The sequence below is a fragment of the Xyrauchen texanus genome, chromosome 10, assembly GCF_025860055.1.
Source record: "Xyrauchen texanus isolate HMW12.3.18 chromosome 10, RBS_HiC_50CHRs, whole genome shotgun sequence".
In the NCBI taxonomy this organism is placed as follows: Eukaryota; Metazoa; Chordata; class Actinopteri; order Cypriniformes; family Catostomidae; genus Xyrauchen; species Xyrauchen texanus.
The window spans coordinates 39,379,647-39,402,917 of record NC_068285.1 but is presented as its reverse complement, the minus strand read 5'-3'; the positions used below and the strand labels follow the sequence as shown (position 1 = coordinate 39,402,917).

The following is a 23,271-nucleotide window of genomic DNA, read 5'->3' as shown; positions in this document are numbered from 1 at the left end:
CCTAATATGTGTACTTTCCAAATTCACAGTAAGTTGGCCCTCCATTTAATGTAGTCTGGCATAGTAGCATTGGGAGACCACAAGGGGCAGATATAACATTTACTGTACTTAATACAAAGTTGTCATCACCTCTGTCACCCCTTCATTTGTGCAGCTGGTGTTTCACATGGTGTTTCATTGTGGATAATGTTATGGTATATAAACAAATGGGAGGGTTTTGGGGAAAGGGCAAAAGAAGTTTGGAGTCAATTTGTATTCTGGGTTGATGGAGCTGGCCAAAGCCTGGATAAATTAAAAACATTGTGTAAAAAGTGCAAGCCAGGATTGCCATTCTCCGGGAACACAATCAATCTATTATCCCATATGAGCAGATATCATGGCGAATGGCAGTAAACAGGTACAACCTACAATTGTGAAAGATTTGAACCCTAGGGAAAATTGTCGGTTGATTCACCACAGGCCAAGAAGCTAGCAAATTGTGTAGTTAAGTTTATAGACAAAGACAGGGCTGTTTCTAGCTAGAAGCGGTGTAAGCAGCTGCTTATGGCCCTCGAGCTACCAGGGGGCCCCTTTTTTCTTTTTTTTTTTTTTTTTAAATATCCTAAAAGCTGCGAGTAAAACCCAGGCAGCTATTATAACAATTCAGTAGTTATAGGGGGGCCCCTTGTGGCCTGAGGGGGAAGGGAGAATGTAACTGCAAGGAGACCTTTGGAGCTGTGACTTGGACCTCCAAGTAGGATTTCGCTTTGGTCCCCCATATGCTCAGAAACGGCCCTGGTCAAATACATGCAGCCGCTTAATGTGGTGAAGAGTCCCTTTTTAAACATGTAAACCAGAGATTAAGTTTCCCTGCCCTCATACTTCATTAACGTCATGTTGCGAAATATTTATGAAGTGACAAAGACTATTGTGTGTACGCAGCTTGAGAAGGCAGAGGGCATCGCTCTTACTACCGACACCTGGACCTCACGAGCTACCGATGAATACGAATAATAAATCTTTGCAGTAGATTTAAGGGTTCTGTGAAGCAACGGGTAGACCTATTTATATCTTAAAAAATGCTGATATAGATCGATATAGTGAAATCGCCTAGTGAAAAGCCTAGGATTATTCACACTATGACTTTCCCTTTTGTCCCATGCTGTTTTTCATATAGGCAAGTCAACATGAGTAACAATGCTCAAGCCGGCACAGTTTGAATTCTTTGTTGCAAACTTGTCAAGCTGTGCAATTGGGCGAGCTGACTAAGTTACATGTTGTCTGATGAAAAATCAAGGGATTTAAGCTCCTATCAGAAATACAGACTAAGGTGGATAATCTAGCCTGACATGTGTTATGCTTAACACAGTGATGGCTCAACTTCTCTTATGGCAAACACCACCTTCCAATGAAAGTTTGCTATACCTTTCATGTGCTAGTCTCCCCAGGTGATCCCCTTGGTGCCTTTTAAGCACACTTTTAGGACACAAAGTAGCAGCTGGAATTTTTGAAGGCTGATAAACCATGGAGAGGTACAGACACCTCAACCGCTTATAGACCCTCTTTACCGTTGACCCCTAGGAAGCTTATCTTAAGTTAGTGTGTTGTGTAGGTCTTCAGTTGTTCCTACAGAACAGATGCAGCCAAACAAACCGCAGGATTGCGGAGGACAAAAAAGAGGGGTAGCCCTAACTTATTCTAATGAAGGAAGTTTGCTTGATTCTAGATTTGCCATGTATATGCTCCCTGGAATCCTGGACTGGTTTATATTGGTCGTTTTAAGAGCCGTCTTTTTGTATATAGCAATTTAATCAAATTTGACTTGAAAGTTCCAATATGATGACTGCTCAACATTTTAAAAAAATTACATTGTGGTTCATTATACATTTCACAGCAGTTCCTAGATAAAAAGTTCACTATGTTGCAGTTAAATGCTCTCTCAGGTTGATGCTCTAAAGATTTTTAAATAATCAAAACCTACCTATCCTAAACCTTAAACCTAAACCTAACCGATAGTGAAATAATAGTTCTTTAAAAAACAATTACTGATGCACCCATGATAATTTCTGCATCTCTGATGCTATTGGCTCATTCACAAGCTCGGTTATGTCATGCAAGCATTCAGCTGTATCACTTTACAAATCATGAGCTTTTGTAAAAGTGTTTTGATGTCCTAAGAAAACATTGTTTGAGTAACAGAGCGAAAGGTGTTTATGAACTGATATTCTGTCGTTTTCCTCATGATTTGTGTAAGTGAATGAAAGTCACTGTAGAGTCTTTAGTGTTTATTTGACCGGAAAAGTGCCGTGATGCATATATTGAGCCACTTAAAATAAAAAATGGCAAAAAAGTTAAATCTGTAAAGTAACATGATTCTATGAGTCCAGGTTGCCAGGGACACAAGATGTACAGTTTTTATCAGTCCTCAAGGTTTTGTTTGCAAACGATAACTCTGAAAATATGAGCACTTAACTAGCAGATCAATTTGCTGGATTTGCCAAAGTTTGCAGAGTTCATTGTGGAAAATCTTTAAAATATATAGTTTAAAGTTTTGTTTGAACCATTAAAAGTATTGGGCAAAACTGTATATTCAACGCTTTGGTTACAGAGCAAAATAGTCTGTATTTCTTACTTTTGCATGTCAAAATTCAAACCATAAAGTCATATAGTAATTTTCCACTATTTGTTGGATGTGGTCTGGACAACATTTTGCTGAGACTACAGGCCATTATTGGAATGGACCACCACTTTGCTGCATTACATTCTGCTACTGTATAGTAATATCATCTATTTCAGATTACCTGCCCCTAAACTAATGTGATAAGCTGCATTGTGTGCCCTTAGTCAAAAGCCTGGTTCTGCAATACTACTGCCAGGCTGCCTGAATGAAGGGATAGATCTCCTATCCAAAGAAAAGCCACTGACAGTTCATTAAAAGCTATTATAAATGCTGGTTATTGGCATGAAAACGTGCCGATGTTGTGTTACCACTTGTGCTGAATGGAGGGTTAGTTGTTGAGAGTAACTATAATAATGATATGGTTGAAAATCCTTTGTCAATTTTTTGACAATTTATTTTCTTCTTAAAAATATATGCTCTCATTCTCTCACTTACTCTCAGTGATTCATATTTTAGAGCTACATGATGCTTGTCAGACAGCTGCTGCTATAGAGAATCTTGCAGGAGCTCTGTAGGAGATCTGTACATCACCTCCACCTTCATGATGCCACCCAAACTTGGTGGTGTTTTGTTTGGTCTCTATGACAAGGAGGACAAGAAGAAGTACCTGGAGATTGCTGTCATTGGCAAAATCAATAAATGTTTGAGTCTGTTGTGGTCACTCTATACAATGTTGTAGAAAGTTTGCTACTCATTGATCAGTGATAGTCATTGCAAGGGAATGCCCCTGTGTCTGAGGAATGCAGAGGGGGAGGATCTGCTTCTGTCAGAGACCTTTGATAAAAGAGTATAAAATACAAGTCAACCCTCCCCTTCAGCGTCTCACTCATGGCACAGATTAACTCCTGTGTAATGACTGGGTCCTTCTTGCAAGAATAAATCATTTTAAAAGATTGTTTGATTCAGAGTGTCTCTTACGCAGTGATAATGGTTGGTTAATAATTTTTTTGCCACAACAACAGTAATTCCCATATGTAATTTTTCCTTGCTTATCCATTGTTCCTGTAAGCACTGTGTCCTATACAGGCACAATGTGACAAGTTTAGGCATTTGTCCATCCACACTGAATTCTACACTGCTGTATGGCATGACAATCACAGCCAATCAGAACACATTTGATGTTTAATATACTAATAGGAGAACATTTTATTTTTGGACAAATGAGATTTCATTGTGGTGGGGCTACCCTGTGCAGCGCTGCAGAAATAGAAATGTCCTGTTGCTCATCAGCAGTTGAAACAAATTAAGACAAAAAGTCAGTATATATATTCTAATTTATAAAATGTGAACAAATAAACAATCGAGCTTGAATGAGATTTGCAAGCTCTGGTGGAAACTGATTTAATGTGTGCAAAGCAATAATAACATTTTCATTATGTTTGCTTTTTGCAGTCAGATATGGACAATGACTTGGTGAGAGATGTATGCGATACAAACAAAGATATGTCAGTTTGCTTATAACAAATCAAATAGGCAAATGCACATTTTACCTAATAACTGAGAAATAAACAGGTAAAAATTATTATTATATTTGTACAGACTATCCTCTTAAGGTGTTAAGTGCAACATTTGTTTGTTTGTTTAGGTCAGATACCTGCTTGTGTATGTTAGTTGCCATGATATGACTTGTGGTGTGATTCATTAATCGAAAAGTGTGCTTTGCATTCAGTATGGAAATGGCTTTCTGTGTTTAAGGATGGTGATAGATATCAAGACTCGAGGGATAAGTGCCCTGAAGTGCCCAACAGTTCACAGCTGGACTCAGATAATGATAGAATTGGAGACAAGTGTGGTGATGATGATAATGATGGTATTCCAGACATCCTTCCTCCCGGCCCAGATAACTGCAGGCTAATTCCCAACCCTATTCAGAAACTCTGATGGTCTGATTCTTAATATCTGGCTATGTTTGGAATTGTATAGTACTATACAACTCTTACTATTTCTGCAGTATACAGTATGTATAGTATGTGATCTATGTAATTTATGGGTGGATATAAATATCGAATTTTGAATGCATCACGATCTTCATTTTAACAATATATCGATTCTTAAATCCTTTTCAGAAGTGAAACACATACATTTTGCATTATCGGTTTGCCGAAACTGGCATCTGGTGCTTGATACGCTTTAAATGCATTTGCGTGGTGAAGCTGAAGCCAGGTTTTCACATAGGTTTTCAAATATGTCATGAGACATCACAGAGAGCAATTGATGCGCTTTGCTCTGCTCTAGTGTAATTCTACACGTGCGTTTAACCAGGCTTCCCTCACTATCAGCACTCCAGAGATAGTGCCGATATGATCACTTGATATTGCAGAGGCTTACCTTGATTATCAGAAGGCTTACCTTGATATCATAGTTCAGACTTCTAAACTTGAAATTTCTAGTTGAAGTGCTATCGAGAAAGCTGAAGCTCTCAAACAGCTGGACAGCCCCGACATTCTATTCCGATTAGTGACAGTAACTATGATATTTTGACAGAAATGTTATAGTTTTAAATAATGTATTATACATATTTACTACAACTGTGGCAGGTGTTAAAAAAAGACTATTTACACTAACCTAAACACAGTAATGTGTAAAACACCGTAAATCATTAGGAGCCTGATGAAAGCAAAATTATACCTGTTATGAAGTGGGAAACAAATATTTTTACTAGCTAAGCCCAACTACTAGTCCAACTCCATAATATGGTCTGTATAGTCAGAATATAATAACAAGTCATGTAAAAATAAGATGTTAATTACATTTATTTTGAATTTACATAGTACCTTAAAGTACAAATTCTAAACGTTCCAGATGCTAAGATTATGCACATAGTACAAATTATGCATGTAAACAATAAACATGTAACAAAATACAGTATATACGCAGTATAATATCTTCAATTTATAACAATGTATAAAGACATCATATTTATTGCTGGAATACATGGAATTTGTGCATTTTTAAAAAGATACAATGCAACCAAAATGATGAAAAACTAATGATTAAATAAAATGTATACTTTCATAATGTAGCAAATTAAGAAGTCCCTGTATAATTAACAGCATTAGCTGAGAGAGAATTTAATATGTCAGTAAAATGGACTTTGTAACTGAAATATACCCACATGAATCGATATCCAATCGAATCAGAATCAAGAGCGTGTAAATTTGAATCTAATCGAATTGGGAAATCTGTATAGATACCAGCCCAAGTACACCCATGAATTTTCATTATTTATGTCCATTGACTTAATACATTTTAATGAGTTTTACACAATATTGCACTGAAAGTGAATTAAAAAAGTAAATAAAATATATTATCACATGACCTCATTTATTTTTTAAACAGTAAGGTTGTGTGATAACAATGTATTTACTGGTCACATGTGTGGAAATTATGTTTTGGCTTCACTATAGGCTATGCTTATTTGATTAGATTTTTTGAAACCAACTGATCTCAGTTCAGGAGACTCTAGGCTGTCATTAAAGGATTAAACTTTCAGTGCAACGAGTCATGTAACAAAACAACATGGTACCAATTTCAGCCGAGTTTGTCTTTTGGAAAAACGATAACAAAACTATCATCTGGTAAGAAACCAGCTTAAGTTTTCATTTTAAAACCTTTTTGAGTCAAAGAGTATGAGTCTCTAGTATCATCTGATATGCCATTTCAAAAATGGCATCAATTTATCGCATATCGGCACGCTGTTAAACATAATGTCCATGTACGTGGACAATAAGACCAACTTACCAAACAATCTTGCATTCATTGTGCAAAAGCTGGAAAATGTTGTTTTCAGAGGCTGTATACAGAGTGTGCATTTCAAACTGTTCCGAGACTAGAGAAGACAGAGAGCACACTGGAGGTTAAGTTGTTCACTAATTAGGGAGCAAGGGAGCATCCTGTAGCTTTCCTATGCAGCCTAGTGCATTCACTCCTAACATCTGGTCAAAAGTGCAGATGATTTTTGGACCATTTAACATGTTTGGCAGACATGGGCCAATACTGGCCATTACTGTTCATCAGAATTATTTATTCAGCATTATAGAAAATCAGCCGTAATGCCTATAACATCTAAAAACATGAATAACCAACACTCCTGGACACATAATAAACTATTTGATTAAAAAAATCTGACTTTCTATAGCTTGAAATTGCTTTAAATTTCACAACTTAGTCCTGCTATCCACATATGTGGACATCAAGTTTTAGGAAAACTATTTGCTCTAGAAATTATTTGTTTATTTTTTTACTCTGTGCAACTAGTACTGGCAGAATTTACCCTTCAATGCATCAGCGCAGCCTGGATTACAGTTTAAGGTGAGGGGAGAATATATATACATAGAATATATAGGTTGGCTACATAAGGTGGGAGCTCTTTAAATCTGATTTGACTTTATAATGAATGCAAGAGGCTTCTCTAGAGAAAACCCATGAGATAAGTTTTTTTTTCTGAATGATGACATACTAGCATGCCTATTATTATAATTTTATTTTTTTGTAGTGGGTGACTAGGCTATATATATGCAGGTTGATATTGTTTGAGCGCACAGCATTGGTGGCATATTCAGGAGTTGTGATGGACACCACTATGAGAGGCGGCCAGCTGGGCGTCTTCTGCTTCTCCCAGGAGAACGTCATATGTTCTATTCTTGGCTATCAATGCAACAGTAAGTGTCATGAACTGCGAGGCATTCTGAAAATCAAATCAAACGTATGGTTCGAACTCTAAATTCTGATTGGATGAGCCATGTTCAAAGCCGTTTTAAAACAAGTATTAACGAACATCTGTGAGCACATCTGATCATTATTAAATAAAAAATTAAACTGTTTATTGGACATTGGTGTCTTTTAGAATATTGCTGTTGCCTATTTAAAAAAGAAAAAGTATTATCTGCTTCATGTATTTGATCAGATTCCATACCCAATGACTTCATGCTGTACCAGAAACAGATGAATCTGAGGACATAAGCCTTGCTTGGCTCAATATGTCAACAAACTTTGTCTACCTTTTGTGTTAGTTTGTGTATATACCGATCAGCCACAACATTAAAGCCACCTGCCTAATATTGTGTAGGTCCATCTCGTACAGGCACATCTGGCACCAACAATCATCCATGTGATTATCTAATCAGCCAATCGTCTGGCAGCAGTGAAGTGTATAAAATCATGCAGATATGGGTCAGGAGCTTTAGTTAATGTTCACATCAACCAACAGAATGGGGAAAAATGTGATCTCAGTGATTTGGAGCGTGGAATGATTGTTGGTGTCAGATGGGCTGGTTTGAGCATTTTTGTAACTGCTGATCTTTTGGGATTTTCACACACAACAGTCTCTAGAATTTACTCCGAATGGTGCCAAAAATCCAGCAGTTCTGTGGATGGAAACACCTTGTTGATGAGAGAGGTCAACAGAGAATGACTAGACTGAATAGAACTGACAAAGTCTACAGTAACTCAGATAACCACTCTGTACAATTGTGATGAGAAGAATATCATCTCAGAATGCTTTTCTGAGATGTGGGTTGGTGCTGTTTTGGCGGCACGAGGTGGACCTACACAATATTAGACAGGTGGTTTTAATGTTGTGGCTGATCGCATTTACACAGTAGTGTTTAATTTTAAAACCCCTTAATGTGTTGTCTATTTTGTGTGCTAGATGATTGAGTTAGTGACTGGAAGAGCTTGACTGGCTGATTTGTAAATTTCAGCACCATGGACAAGGCTCTTGTGATAATACCTTAGTCCCATTCACACATGCAGCAACTTTATCTATTGAGTCACTAGTCTCTATGTTGTGAAGTCACTAGTGGGCGTTCCCACTGCTGTCACACTAACATAATTGGTGGACTGCACGTCTTGCCATATCTTTAGATATCACAGATCAGACATATTGCCTGTAAAACTAAGATATAATGTTTCATACAAAAGTTAGTTCGGTCCTTGAATCTGATTGGACTCACAGCATCAGCACTGGGACGCTTTACTGTTTGTTGTCTTTGTGGCATTCTAAAGAAAAGTGTGAGAGCAGTGCAGATGCAAAAGAGCAACTAGATGTGTCTTTTCATTTATCCCTGTAACATTAAATATTTTAGCCAGCATGTGTCGACAAAAGACAATTTTAGTTTTATGTGCCAGTTTGGCCTTGTGCCTGTGGCTGAATCCCAGCCGTGCTGCTATAAGGCTATACAGCACTCTTGCTCATTTGTTATTGCTCAAATTAAGCATTAGAGCAATATGGATAAGAGCATTTACAAACACGTGTTACAGGTGTATTCCTATGATTTTGCCTGGATTCAAGTCATTTCAGGATAATGTATGGCTTTTGGGAGCCATAGATGAGGGTATGCCCATGACAGTCAAAATCTACACATTTTTAGCATGCTACACTTGAAAAATATTAATAGATTAAGATAAGTCCAAGCCAGAAATCTGCATGTTTTCCACATTCATGTATCATGGAATATTCAGTTGTTTTTGTCTACCATCAATGTATAGTGATGTATGCACTTTTAATGCAATGCTATTCAGTGTATTCATTACTACAGATGTGTGCCCAATGCATTGCACATGGAAAAATAAACCAAACATTTTAATTCAGGGGTGTAAGCAGGGGCCTGCAGATAAAGTTAATGGATTGCCAACAGTGACAAAATGAACTGGGTGTGGTTTGTCTGCATCAATAGCTTTATTCCCTTCCTATTTGGATGTATAGACCTGTATGTGCTGGTTTGAAAACAGCCCATTATTCTTCACACACCTTCCTATCCAAAAGAAGGGGATCTAAGATTTATTCATCCTGTTAAAAAATACAATACATCATTATAATTTAGACCAGACATTATGATTAAAAAATAATATAGAACAGGCATAGTGTCAGTGAGCTGGATGCAAAGGTCTAAGGGGGTGTTCACACAGGATGCGTGAACAGCAGATAGATGCTGCATAGCAGAAGGTCACAGAATGAAGTTGAACTTTTCTTTAACTTGATACAGTATTAAAAAAAAAATACATTTATCTAGTGCATGTTTACAATTAATAAAACATTTTTTTTTTAAACGCAGATAAACGTGCAGTGCTAGAATGCATCCTGTGTAAACAGCCAGTACGAAAGTATCACAAACTGTGTTAACCATTTGATTCCAAATGCATACCTGTTTCTCACAGTGAGCATAGCCTTATTTAGGCACTGGTTCACGTCTGTTTCTAAAATGCAGATCGTATTAAGCTTCATGGGATCCTCCTGGTGGCTTCCTGGCATCTTCCATACTATGTCGTGATTGTGAATGAACAGCTGGACCATGTTTGCCTGGAGCAGGTTGCAACCTCTAAAGTGTAGACTTTTCTCTCACTCTGCTGGAAATTATCAAATTTACAGATTTGAGAATGAAGTTTCTCAATGCCTGTCCATTCTTAATTCTCTGTCTAACTGGACATTTTCATCCAGCATCTTCATCCACACTTGTCTTGAACATGTGTTATGTATCTGCATAAAAGGTATCCAAGTCACAGCTCGATGCTCTCACATGGATGTATTATGTGGCTTTATGACGGACTGTACACTTCAGAAGAAATGTCCCATCTTGGTAAAACTCAATCAGGATGTTGGAGATTGTTTCTCTTTTTTGTTTTTGTGCTTGAATGTCTATGAAAAGTTGAACCCCCCCCCATCTTAATCCTGAACAATTTTTCGCCATCCTCTTCAATTTTCTTAGTGTGCGGCTGCTCAAAGTTGCTTGAGACTGCTGAATCATCTCCACTAAAACATGTCTCTGGCTTGTCATCGAGAACTGACCGTTCTTTAAGGTTCGACTCCTTAAGCACAACTGCTTCAGCCTGTACTCTGGGCAGTCCCACAGTGAGGAAGGAATGGGTATAGGAGATGGACTTTGGAGGTCCCCATGAGCCTTGTCTTCAAATGATGTCCCAGGACATTCCACCAGCACCCCTTTCACTTTTGTCTCCTCTGGCTTGTTGACCTGAGGGACAGAAAAAAATTTCACAGTGGAGGGAGGAGTCATAAGGGCAGGAGACAGACTCTGAAGGAAAGTCACCCTGGGCATTTTCTTAAAATAATATCCCTTGTTCTTCCACCTCCAACCTTCAAGGCTGGTTGACCTGGGGTAGAGCAAAAGATTTCACAGGGGATTTAGGAACAAGTTGGACAGGAGAAGTTGGACATTTTTCAAATGCCACCTTTGTACTCTTATTCAGCACCATCTCCCTTACCACCTCTTCTTTGACAAGGCTTTTTGGATGAATAACTGCTTGGTCCTGCTTTGCTTGGTAGCATTTTCTATCTGATGACCTGTGGTTTGGTTCTTCAAAGATGCAAACTCCCTTTTTCAGGTGTGATGTCTTGCTATCTTCGTCTGCACTTTGATTTATCATCATACTCCTCTCCTTGACACAATCTTTCCTGTGCTTCAATCAGCACTGAATAATTCACTCCATGCGACAAGTCATTAAGAAATCATCTATGGTAACATCCCAAGATGAAGTCTCATCAAAAGGCATCTCTGATTTCTTCTCAGAGCTGTTCAGATTCTGCACAAAATGTTATAGTTATAGTTGATTTCTTTGTGTGTCCTGCTCAGACATGCTTCGAAGTCCTTACTCCTAGTAAGTGGTGATGAAATACAGAGAATATATGAATACTCAAGAGTATCTAGAGTTCCATAATCTCCGTCTCTACCTGACGTAATACTAAGTGATGGACATAAATCAAAGCAGAGACCCTGCGGAGGCTCAAGAATGTAGATTCTAGACAATTAGCAGACGAAAATGTCCCATGTATATGTTATGATGTGTAATAATGTCATATTTGAGTATAAACGGACTGTACTGTAACCATAAATAAAGGCCCATGGCAAATATTTAAGGGTAGGTTTTAGTTTTATTTTGTTTCACTACAGGCACTTTTATATTTCCCACCTACAACTTAATTTTTGTTATATGATGGTCACATTAAAACTAGGAAGATGTCTCAGACTGTAAATGACTTTCAATATGAAAATATGAAAATTCATCAACAAACAAACAAGGTAAATGGCACTTGTGTACAGAATATTTTTATTGTGTTCCTTTTTCCAATCAAGTTGCAGTTTTGTGAAATTAAGCAATAGTGTTCTTTTTCATTGTGTGCATTTAGGACATACTACTACTGTGGTATACTGTGGGCTAGCTTTTCAATTAGCTGTAGCAAGAAAAAGGAGTCTGCCATTTTATTCAGAAAATGTTTGAAATGCCATTTCTACCACCGTCACTAGAGGGTAGCATATAATTGTATATGTAAGAGTTGTCTTGATTTCTTTGGCATTCTTCTTCAAAAATGGGACCTTTTGCAAAAGTCCACCAATCTGTTTTGGACTTTTTTGTGTTGAAGAGATTCCAGAGTAGGCAACTTGTGTGAATTTATAAGTAAATCATTACATTATTATTATTCATCATAATGAATTGTTATAAATATTATCCCCATGTTTATCCCACATCATATTGAATTGTTACAAATCTTTTGCATTTGTTTCTCATGCAGTGGTCTCTCTTGTAGTGGTTTAATTTAAATGATTGAAAAGACTTTGCAGGACTTTGAGATTGGAGGCTCACAAGTCATAATTTGTTTAGTATATCCACTAAGCACTTTGTGGATCAGTTCAATGATGGTTAATCACCAAGAAACCCGAGGTTAAGTGTCTTACTCAAACAAAAAAGAAAAGTAAGAAGTCAAAAGTCACCTGCAGGAGCTCATTCAGAATGCTGCTGCCAGAGTTCTCAACCAAACCAAAAATCTGAGCATATTATCCCAGCCCTCATACTGTATCTTTACATCGGCTTCAAGTTACATTTAGAATTGAGTTTAAGGTGCTATTACTAGTTTAGAAATCACTCAATGGCCTAGGACCTAAATATATTGCAGATATGCTTGTTGAATATCAACCTCTCAGATCTTTAGAATCAAGTTAGTTAGAAATACAGAGGGTTCACTCAAAACAAGATGAGACTGTGTTTAGCTATTATGCCATCCGCAGATGGAACCAGCTTCCAGAAGCGGTTAGATGTGCCCTAACAGTAGCCACATTCAAGTCCAGACAGAAAACACTGAGCACTGTTCTGCACTCACTGATTACACTGCATCATTATATTTCTAATTTATTTTTCTTATTTTCTTATTGTTCTTAATTGTTTTTTTTTATATATATTTTTTATGTAAAGCACTTTGAATTGCCATTGTATGTGAAATGTGCTATATAAATAAACTGTAGTTTATCGAAAAAAGTTCTTGTTAACATTTTTAACATTAATTATATAGTAAAATTATACTTTTTTTGTAATTTTATTTTATTTTTTACAATATTTAACCATAAAATTACATGTATTGTCTTGGTAAACATATTACAATTTTTTGCCATAGCCTATATGTTATGGTAACTACCCGTTAACCAATTAATGTTTTTTGCTGTAGAATTTTTACATTCTTTTACCAAAATTATGGAAGAAAATGTTTTACAGTGCATCCTATCATTCTAATTTAGAATGTTAGAATACCTGGCTTCTTTCTTAAATGCACACAATGCGCATTTCATGCTCTTTGAGTGTATAACCTTTACACTGATCAGCGAGCAAACATTTATTGTGTTGATCCCAAGCCATTAATCGTTATCAGGCAAAAGGGAACATATCAACAATCAAACTTGTTTTCTTAATGGTGAAAATGTCAGTGTAACTCTCTGACAAATATGTAACCCATATGGTGCACACATTTGCCTCGGTTGCCATGCCTCTATCATAAAAAAAAGTTCTAGTTTCTTTTTGCCTCACTCTTCTGATGAACCCTTTGTAGTATTTATTATGATGCATCTTGGAATCAAACTAATGATATATCCCAGTTGCTACTGTGTTCCCTGTGCTGTTCTTTACCAGTAAGTGTCTGTTTGGTTTATGCCTCCCTTAACCAATGGATACATCTCTAAGTATTATATAGTATATGGCATGTTTTGTTTTATACATTTCATACATGAGAGAAATGAAAACATGAAGAAACAACGGTCCTGCATCTGAGATCACATACTGTATGTACTGTTTAAGCAGAAATACATTCAACACAAGTACAAGTTCAAACATACAACTAATCCAGTATTATAACTTACACAGAACACATATTACATAACGTAAGATGTTTAAAATGGGACTAGCAACTTCAGACAGAAGCACTCACTGCAACCTCAACACACCAGATTATTACCTCCATGCACTCTGGTCATGCCCATCTGTTGATCAATTATGGAAAGATGTTATCAATAAGCTATCAGATTTCTTATCTGCAGCCATAACACCCAGTAGCTCAAGACCTGTTGCACACTGAAACTAAGCAGAAATGAGTCTGCGCTGTACCTGGATGGGAGACTTCCTGTTAAAAATAAGGTTGCTGCTGGAAGAGGTGTTAGTGAGGCCAGCAGGGGGTGCCCACCCTGCGGTCTGTGTGGGTCCTAATGCCACATTATCGTGACAGGTCACTATACCTTTAAAAGGCACTGTCCTTCGGATAAGACATTGAACTGATGTCCTGACACACTGTGGTCATTAAAAATCCCATGGCACTTCTCATAAAGTGTAGGGGTGTACTCTGATGTCCTGGCCAAATTCCCCTTATTGGCCCTTCTCAATCATGGCCTCCTAATAATCCCCATCCATTTATTGGCTCTATCACTCTACTCTCTCCTCTCCACATATAGCTGGTGTGTGGTGAGCGTCCTGGTGCACTATGGCTGCCGTTGCATCATCCAGGTGGATGCTGCACACTGGTGGTGGTTGTGGAGAGTACCCTGTAAACTGTGTAAAGCGTTTTGAGTGTAGTGTCAGAAAAGCGCTATATACATGCAATGTTCGTTCATTCATTCATTCTTAAAATACAAAATCCCTGTACTCCTATCTGTATGCCTCTTAGGTGATATGTCTCATATAAATATTAATTAATATGAATTAACCTGCACAGGAGAGTTGGGCAGAAGTGAGGCATTTTGGGGAGAAAAAAGGTATGAATTTTTGCTTTGTTTCTTACCCAAAGCGATCGTGTAGCTTCAGATGACATGAATTAAACCACTCGGGCTGTGTGGATTACTGTTATGCTGTCTTTATGTGCTTTTTCGAGCTGGAGGGTTTTGGACCCCATTGACATACATTGTATGGACAAAAACACCAAACTTTCTTAAGTTTGTGTTCTGCATATAAACATTCTGCATGAGGGTGAGTAAATAACAAGTGAATTATCATTTTTGGGTGAACTATACCTTTTAATTATTTTATCCAATATATTAAGACATCTGATTTGGGTAGCTATTAAAATGCACTGCAGTACACAGAAGCAACAACCCGTCTATACTAGACCTTGATGTGTATGTTACAACAAAAAGACATCAGTGGTGCGTGACATGTCGTGCGTGTCGCGAGGAGGAGCCTCCACTAATGAACACAGTTTGATCTGCAGCAGCGCGTCGCGTTCAGAACAGAACTGGAGCAGACACAGAGCATGTCCTGCTGTTTTCAGCACCAGAGCTGGAGGCACCATATAAATGCATAAAGACCTTTTGCATACAATTTATTTTATTTTGTGCGACTGACCCAAACAGACACTTCATAAACTGTTTGTTTTGTCAGCACAAAGCGGACTGTGAGGGATGGAACTGCACTGGCATGAAATTTTGATCGTTTAAATATTTAAATGTTTATGCTGAATTCATTCGAGTGGCAATTCTAGACAATGAACGTATTTGAAACGGAGCGACATCATCAGTGAACGTGAAGGATTTGTTTGCGAACTCGAGCGGACGTGGGGAGAACAGCTCCTGTTGGATGCGCTCAAGTTAACGCCATCATCTTAACGAGACTGGCTTCTCTCAAAGTAAAGGTATTTCATGCAGCATTAATGTACTAAGCGTGTGTTGCGCGTTTGAACGCATTTAGAAGATGTGCGGAACGCAGCGGAGCCGCATGGTCGGGCAACTGTGCTCTGATGTCCGGCGTACAGGTGAGCGCCACATACCCCCTAATGAACATTTACCATGCTATCCCACAAGTATAGTAACAGTTATTGTTGCGACTGTGCAATTATAATAAATACATACGAGATCTTATTCAAATAGTGTACAGAACTTTCAGAATCTTTTTGTCATTTTTTTTTTATATGTTTATTTATTTATTTTTATTGCAGAAACAAAACTGTAGTAACTACAAACAATCTGTGTGACGTATTGGCCTGGTATTGATGATATTATAAATTACTGATGACAATATGCAAGTATAAGCATCTCCACAAAATAATTATTGGTTATATACTGTATGTAGTTAAAATAAATGTAAATGCACAATTGCATAAACACTGTAAAATTATGTTTGACCTCAGATTATGTCAATTATAATAATAAAAAAACATGTTATATTAAACATGTTTATCTGTGGTTCAAATGACCCTCCAGTCAAAGTGGGTCACACTCTGCCTTGTTCTCTCAGGAGACTCATAAGGAGGCATAATAGAAAAAATACCTATATAGGAAACCTAGAAACACTTTTACAGTTGAAGCTAATGTATTAAAAAAAATATATGTTTTATCAGGTAACCTAAAAATGTGTTTCATGCTGAAACATCTAAATGAACTGATTTTATTCACGTCAAAAGTTTATTGAAAACGAATATCAACCTGGCAAAATTGGTTTCCACAAAGTAATTTACAGATCAGATTATGTAGAAATTGCTCCATAGGTAAAAATGGCACATTTCCAAAAGACTACTTTGTCCAGACTACTAGAGAGAAAATGCTTCGATTTTTACTTCCTTTCTAATTTACAGTAGGCCATACAACATTTTATATTACAAATTATATTATCAGGATTACACATTGAATTGAAAACATTGAAAATTATTATAATTTGTATTATAATTTGGTATTTCCATGCACTCGAGTTGGCACATTGAGAAATAAAAAGTTAAACAAAAAAAATTTAAGTAAAAAATATTAACCTTTTTAACATGATTCACACTAAAATAATAATAATAATAATAAATGTAAGGGTTAGATCAGGTTGAAATAGCTTTTTAAGGTAACACATGCATAATACACATTTTTACAATGCCAATTTATGTTTTTATGTTTCCTTCTTTTAAATTTATCAGAATCCAGAAACTTTCTGTTTATTATTATGTTTTCAATGTGTTATCAGACATTTAAAACCACTATATAAGCAAAAATATATATATTCCAGGGCCTTCCCTCTCTTTTTACATGAATTTACATTTATTAACCACCTTTTGGAGGTGTCATTTATATATTATAATGCTAATTTAGGACATTTACTTATAAAAAAATATACCAAAATCCTAAAACTTTTCCAGGTTTAAATGAAAAATAAATAAATGATAATAATCACAGATTTCAAACCCACTGTATAATCAAAAAATCATGTCAGAGCCTTCTAACTTTTTTATATGAATTTACATTTATTAACGATTTGAAGGTGTCCTTTATTTATTAAATGCCAATTTAAGTCATTTACTTATCATGTCCTCAGGAACTCATCCATGCCCCTCAGCCGCCCAGTCTTGACCTTCCCGAAGATTGAAGCACAAGCAAAACATCACTTTATATTTTGAGCTACGTAACTCCACACATCTGGCCGCTTGAGCACAGTTGACTCATGGGTACTGTACTGTCCCTCTCGCCGGGTCCCCGAAAACCTGGTTACTATGACGACCGGACCGGTTCCCTGAGCCATTACCCGAGCCTGAGCAGCCGCTCTTTGAACACTCAGAAGGACCGCAGTCTTAAACGTGGCCATTCCATCTTCCTCCCTGCTCTCACATGGAAACGTCTGGTGGCGTCCACGAAGAAGCGGGGTGAGGCCAAAAAAGGCTACCCTGGAGGGCAGGCAGCTCTTGGGGGTCCACTAAACAACAATAATATCTATCAGAAGGACCCAGTTTTGCACCTCAACCACGAGAATGTGAAGAAGTCGCTCTCCTGTGCCAACCTCACCAGCTATGACGGTCCAGCAGGTCTGGGCTTTGGAATGGGGCTGGGCATTGGCTATGGCAAACCTCAGCATATCTCCTCCGTAAAGAAGGTTCCACCTACGTGCACCTCTTCACCCAAGCGTGTGATCGTCCAGGCCTCGACCAGTGAGCTGCTTCGTTGCCTGGGCGAGTTTCTCTGTGGACGCTGCTACCGCCTCAAGCATCTCTCCCCTGCTGATCCGGTTCTATGGTTGCGAGCTGTGGACCGCTCGCTCTTGCTCCAGGGCTGGCAGGACCAGGCCTTCGTCACTCCTGCCAATGTGGTCTTTGTGTACATGCTGTGTCGTGATGTAGTGGATGGTGACGTGGTGTCCTCAGAGCATGAGCTTCAAGCGATTCTGCTGACCTGCCTCTACTTGTCCTACTCCTACATGGGCAACGAGATCTCGTATCCGCTCAAGCCCTTTCTAGTGGAGGTGACTAAAGAGGTATTCTGGGACCGTTGTCTGGCCATTATCGATGTCACCAGTGCCAAGATGCTGCGCATCAACGCAGATCCACATTTCTTTACGCAAGTCTTTGCTGATCTTAAGAGCGAAGGAAGTTGCGGACTCCAAGACTACACTAGAGTTTTGGATCGGTGAAAATGGAAGTGGCAGATTTTCTCTGCATATGAAACACTGTGTGTGTTTGTTATAGAAACAAACTATGAGGATCAACAGCTCTTGGTTATTGCATTTATTTCATGTGCTGTTGGATTGGCTTTATTGGATGTTAGGGCAACAGCTGCAGTGACATTATCAAGATTAACAGATTAGTGTCACAAACACACGTGCACACATAGACACATTCAGACACAGTTCTCAGCGGCTGTCCTTGCTTCCCAACCTTATAGTTTGAGTGGATAATCCATGTAGGCCATGCACAGTCCTAGATGTTCTGTCATCTATGCAGCAGTGAAAAAAATGTGTGTCAGGTTTGAATGAGGGTGCAAGAGAGTGCATCCTGTCACTTGTGAGTATAACGGATGTTAACAAAGAGGCCTAAAGACTGTTTTAGTGCTTTCAGATCATTGCTATTTTGTCTTTTACTGGGTGCATCTACATCTCCATGTAGAGCGAGTTTGTGGAGATGTGGCCAACATTATCTTGAAGGCAAGTTTCTTTGAAAAGGAATATTCAATATGCAATTGACAGCATTTGTTGATTACCACAAAATTAATTTAGACTTGTCCCTTCTTTTATATATATATATATAAAAAAAATTACCTTTTTTGTGTAAAGTTTGCAACTTCGTTGCCATGACAATGTAAAGATGTAACTAAAAATACATTTACCTGCCTTTAAAACCTCCAAAAATTGGCTCCATTTACTTCCATTGTAAGTGCCTCACTGTAACCTCGATTTCTCCTTTTTTAAAGAAAAGGAGGGATGAGTTGAAATTAATAACATCATGCCACAAATGCTGTTGATTGAGCTTAACTTGCACTGAACCTGAAATATCCCTTTAAAGTCAACATGAAGTCAAAATAATCCCATTTATAAACTTTGAGGGGGCCTGACCCCCCCCCATTGGGCCCATAAGCGTAATAGATATAAAACGTACATAGCGGCACTCGCACATGCAAACACAACAGATGCCCTCTGGATCTGCGGTTTCAAGTGTCACCGCTCAGTTGGGCTAGACAGAAAAGCAGCGACAGCAGCATGTGGCATGGCAAGCACTCGTTAATCTCATTGTTGCGTTTTATAGCAGGGCCATGGATGCCATACTCCGACTCCCCCGCAAAAGCCGACTTTAAACACATACTTCTGCCCACATGTTCTCATATATTTGCACACATGCTTACTAAAATCCTCCAATAACAACTATGCATTCATTTTCTAGCAAGTAATCATAATTGCACCAATGCACACGTGCATATGCACACTCCTGCTCCCACACACAGAAGCGATAATCCTCTCTTTTTCCTTGCCACCAATCGGGTAGAGTGTGCTGAAAAGTCTGCAATTACCAAATGCCATTCAGATCAGAAGAGATTTCATACTCTCTCAATCCTCTTTCTAAAACTAGCAGAAAAGACACGTTGTAGGTCGCATTTTATTGTAACTGTGCTCGTTGAAGCTGAACTACTCAAGTACATGTTTAAGTGTATCTTTATTATTTACCTGCTCAAAATTTAGAGAAAAACTTGGTCTAAGTTATTATAAATTATTTATATACTCTATAAATTATAGAGTACAAATTAAAACTCTCTGATACGCCATTCTTCTCTCCTTTCACAAACACATATCTCGTTGTCCCTGGCCTTGGTTAAAGTCATTTAGTTTTCTTTTATTGTACTCTGAGAGTGCTGAAAGAGTGCTACCGTTGTTGCAAAGCTAGCATGCACAGCCTGAATATTGGGCTTTTGCGATGTGGAGTGGTCCGCTGCAGTGGGGGACTGCTTGCACTCGTACTCTCGTGTCTGGCTTGCCTTTATTCCTCTCTGCTGGAATGGTTTCTCCATTGTTTTAGTCCCATGTGTATTACTAAAACTCTAGAATAGCTCTTGAATATTACTGCCTTCAAGTTCAGAATATCACATTCAGACTAAGAAAGGAAGTTTTTAATGCTATTTGTAATAGAGCACAACAGTCTGGAAGTAAAAAATCCCATACATTTCTTCGGTACGGAATTCGATTTGTATTGATAACTTATAAACCTTTAAAGACAGATCTATCGTGAACACGTAGGTTGTTAATCGATGGTATATGCTTCTGTTGAAGTCATCTGGATGTCTTATTTCAACTTTGTTTAAAAATCATGTTTAATAGCAACATTTCTGCTAAAGAACTACACAACCCAGCAAAGAACGATCCACCAATCAGAGAATTGCCGCCAACAAAGTGCACAAAAAGAGCTCTGCAGCAACTGCCTACTACTAGATATACTGTAAATGACGTAATTGAGACGGTCACCCTACATTCACAAACTCATTTTAAATTTGTTCAGCATATATCTGAATATTTTGTAATAAACTTATTTTATTGTTTATTGCAAGTGCATTTTTACAGTGAACTTAAAATATATTGATTCTGTACTTATATTCAACTTTTTTTTATTTATTTTTTATTTTATCCCCTTTTCTCAGTTTTGTCATGCCCAATTCCCACTACTTACAAGATTCTCATGGTGGTGTGGTTACTCACCTCAATCTGGGTGGCAGAGGACAAGTCTTAGTTGCCTCTGCTTCAGAGACAGTCAATCCGCGCATCTTATCATGTGGTTCGTTGTGCACGACACTGTGGAGGCTCACAGAATGTGGAGGCTCATGCTACTCTCCGCGATCCACGCACAAATTACCACATGCCCCATTGAAAGCGAGAACCACTAATTGTGACCACGAGGAGGTTACCCATGTGATTCTACCCTCCCTAGCAACCGGGCCAATTTGGTTGCTTAGGGGACCTGGCTGGAGTCACTCAGCACACCCTGGATTCAAACTCGTAACTCCAGAGGTGGTAGTCAGCGTCAAAACTCGTACAGCTGCCAGCCGAATTTTGTGATTCAAGTGATTCAAGATTGAGTTTGTTGGTTTGGTTCATGGCATAGAACTCTTTTATGAAGCATTTTATGAAATCTATATGGAAGAAATAAATGGGAAAATACTTTTCACAGGATAATCATGTGTAATCTCATAAATTCCATCATTCCGACATGACTTCTTGCTCTGAAATTTGGAGGAATGGTGCTAAAATCTATCATACAGAAAATTTGTGCCTTGATCTGGCAATAAATACATGGGTAACAACTCCCTTTTGTGACCCATTGAGAAAAATACACACACAAGGTTGCAACCCAAGGAAAGCCACGAAAATATCCTGTAGAGTTTATAGACGAAAAACTTTTAATTAACTCGGGCTGTGTAGAATAATCAAAATTCAGAAGCCATTGTCCTGTTAGATGATAAATCCCATCAATGCTAATTTCTGGCAGAGCCAGTTCCTCTGTTGACAGCCAATCATATTAAAAAGGACCTGAAACTGTCTGCAAACACCTTTGAAGGACAAAATTGCTAAACCATCCTCATTACACCTCAAATATTTCATCGAGCTGCATGTGGAGATTTTTAATGTGACAAAACAGATTTACAGAGACCTCAAAGCCTGGCAGAGGGATTATGGATTTTACAACGAAGAGCGTTTCAGTCCTTAGACAAACAACAAGTTCTGGATTCTGGATGGATCATTTGGCAAAAAGCAAAAGGGACAACTGACACTAATTTTTCAGAGTTGAGATAGACTCATGTTTTAAACTACTGAATTAAGACATTTTGGACACTCAGGACTTGGATGTTATGTAGACTCCATTGTACACTGCAAGTTGCTGTTACTCTATGAGTTATGGCTGCTAAGATTTATCAATGTTTTCAATGCTGCTAAATGTAAGTAGAATTCAAAAGGAATGCCAAGTAGAGTCTCTCATAGCTGAGATGGGAACGTGACCAATGTGGTGTAAATATGTTGATTGTACCATTATGAAATGACTGTAAAAAAACTGCATGTATATCATTCAGGAATTATTACTGTGGTGGTACATGCCAAACTTTTCATTTTTTAAATATAAATGGTCCTTTCTTCAGTTTGAGGTTAAATGGATTTTATTTTTATTTATTTTTACTCTAGTTATTATTCTAATTATTATTGTTTTTATTTTAGTGAAAAAGATCATACCTGCTAAACTTAAATTTAGGACATCGTATTTGAACACAATTACAATGTTAATTTGTTGATTTCTCTTTGCATTGTCAGTGTTTGATGTGGTTGTTTCGGTGACAGCTTGCTTCGTGCAATTACTGTATACTGGGTACTGTCTTCTCTGAATACAGAAATGAAATAAATGATTAAGCATTAATAGTGCTATGGCTTCATATGCTGCTTGCATCACCAGTGCTTAACCAGATATGTTGAAATACGGGGGTTAGATGAGTTGGGGCTAACCAAACAAGAAGTGCCTCTTGTAATTTCCTTTGTGGTGATCATGCAGTATGAGGTTAGCTGAATATGGTTAGGCAGAGCACAAAGGCTGAGTTCGGAACAACATAGTATCCATACTTCTGTCACTACATCTGAAATAGTCAATAGAGTAGTATGGATGTATCCCAATTTGAACTAGACAACTCACTAAGAACTTAGAGCTGCTGCTGTATGTGACATTTCTGTGCAAATAGTGGCATCAAACAGAATTATATATAAAATAACGACCGTTTTCAAGCCGGTTTTCCCAAACACTCTCAAAAAAATGAAAAAAGTCCAAGTCCAAACACACGCCATTGGTTGAGCCTTTGAGCAAATAGTGTGAACCTATTCCTCTGGCATTAGGTAGTGCACATTCGTATACTATAGCTCACAGAAAGATGATGTTGTTGTGTGGAAAACTTGAAAAATAATACTCAAAATGTGACTTAGATAAGTATTTATACACCATGGTAGTATTTATTGTATTGCATTTATACTGTACCTATATTTAAAATGATAAAAATATCATTGTAAAAATAGTTAACATTTAAATACTGTATTACAGTAATAAGAATCATCACTGAGAATAAAGAGAATTTTGGGGGGAATAAGGCTTT

The 23,271-nt window shown here is 37.8% G+C and overlaps 1 protein-coding gene across 2 annotated transcripts; it reads left to right on the top strand.

Annotated features, from left to right (window-relative positions):
- The first annotated feature begins 15,168 nt into the window (after positions 1 to 15,168).
- LOC127650681 (cyclin-dependent kinase 5 activator 1-like) lies at positions 15,169 to 22,550 on the top strand. Of its 2 annotated transcripts, XR_007971476.1 has the most exons (3): positions 15,169 to 15,674; positions 17,213 to 18,668; positions 20,788 to 22,550. XR_007971476.1 is itself a non-coding variant. In XM_052136270.1 (2 exons), exon 2 carries the CDS (start codon positions 17,339 to 17,341, stop codon positions 18,296 to 18,298), a length of 960 nt encoding a protein of 319 aa, XP_051992230.1. In that variant the 5' UTR covers positions 15,169 to 15,674; positions 17,213 to 17,338; the 3' UTR covers positions 18,299 to 22,550. The 2 variants fall into 2 exon arrangements, 1 of the variants encoding a protein (XP_051992230.1); XM_052136270.1 differs by having other exon boundaries at positions 17,213 to 22,550.
- The last annotated feature ends 721 nt before the right edge of the window (positions 22,551 to 23,271 follow it).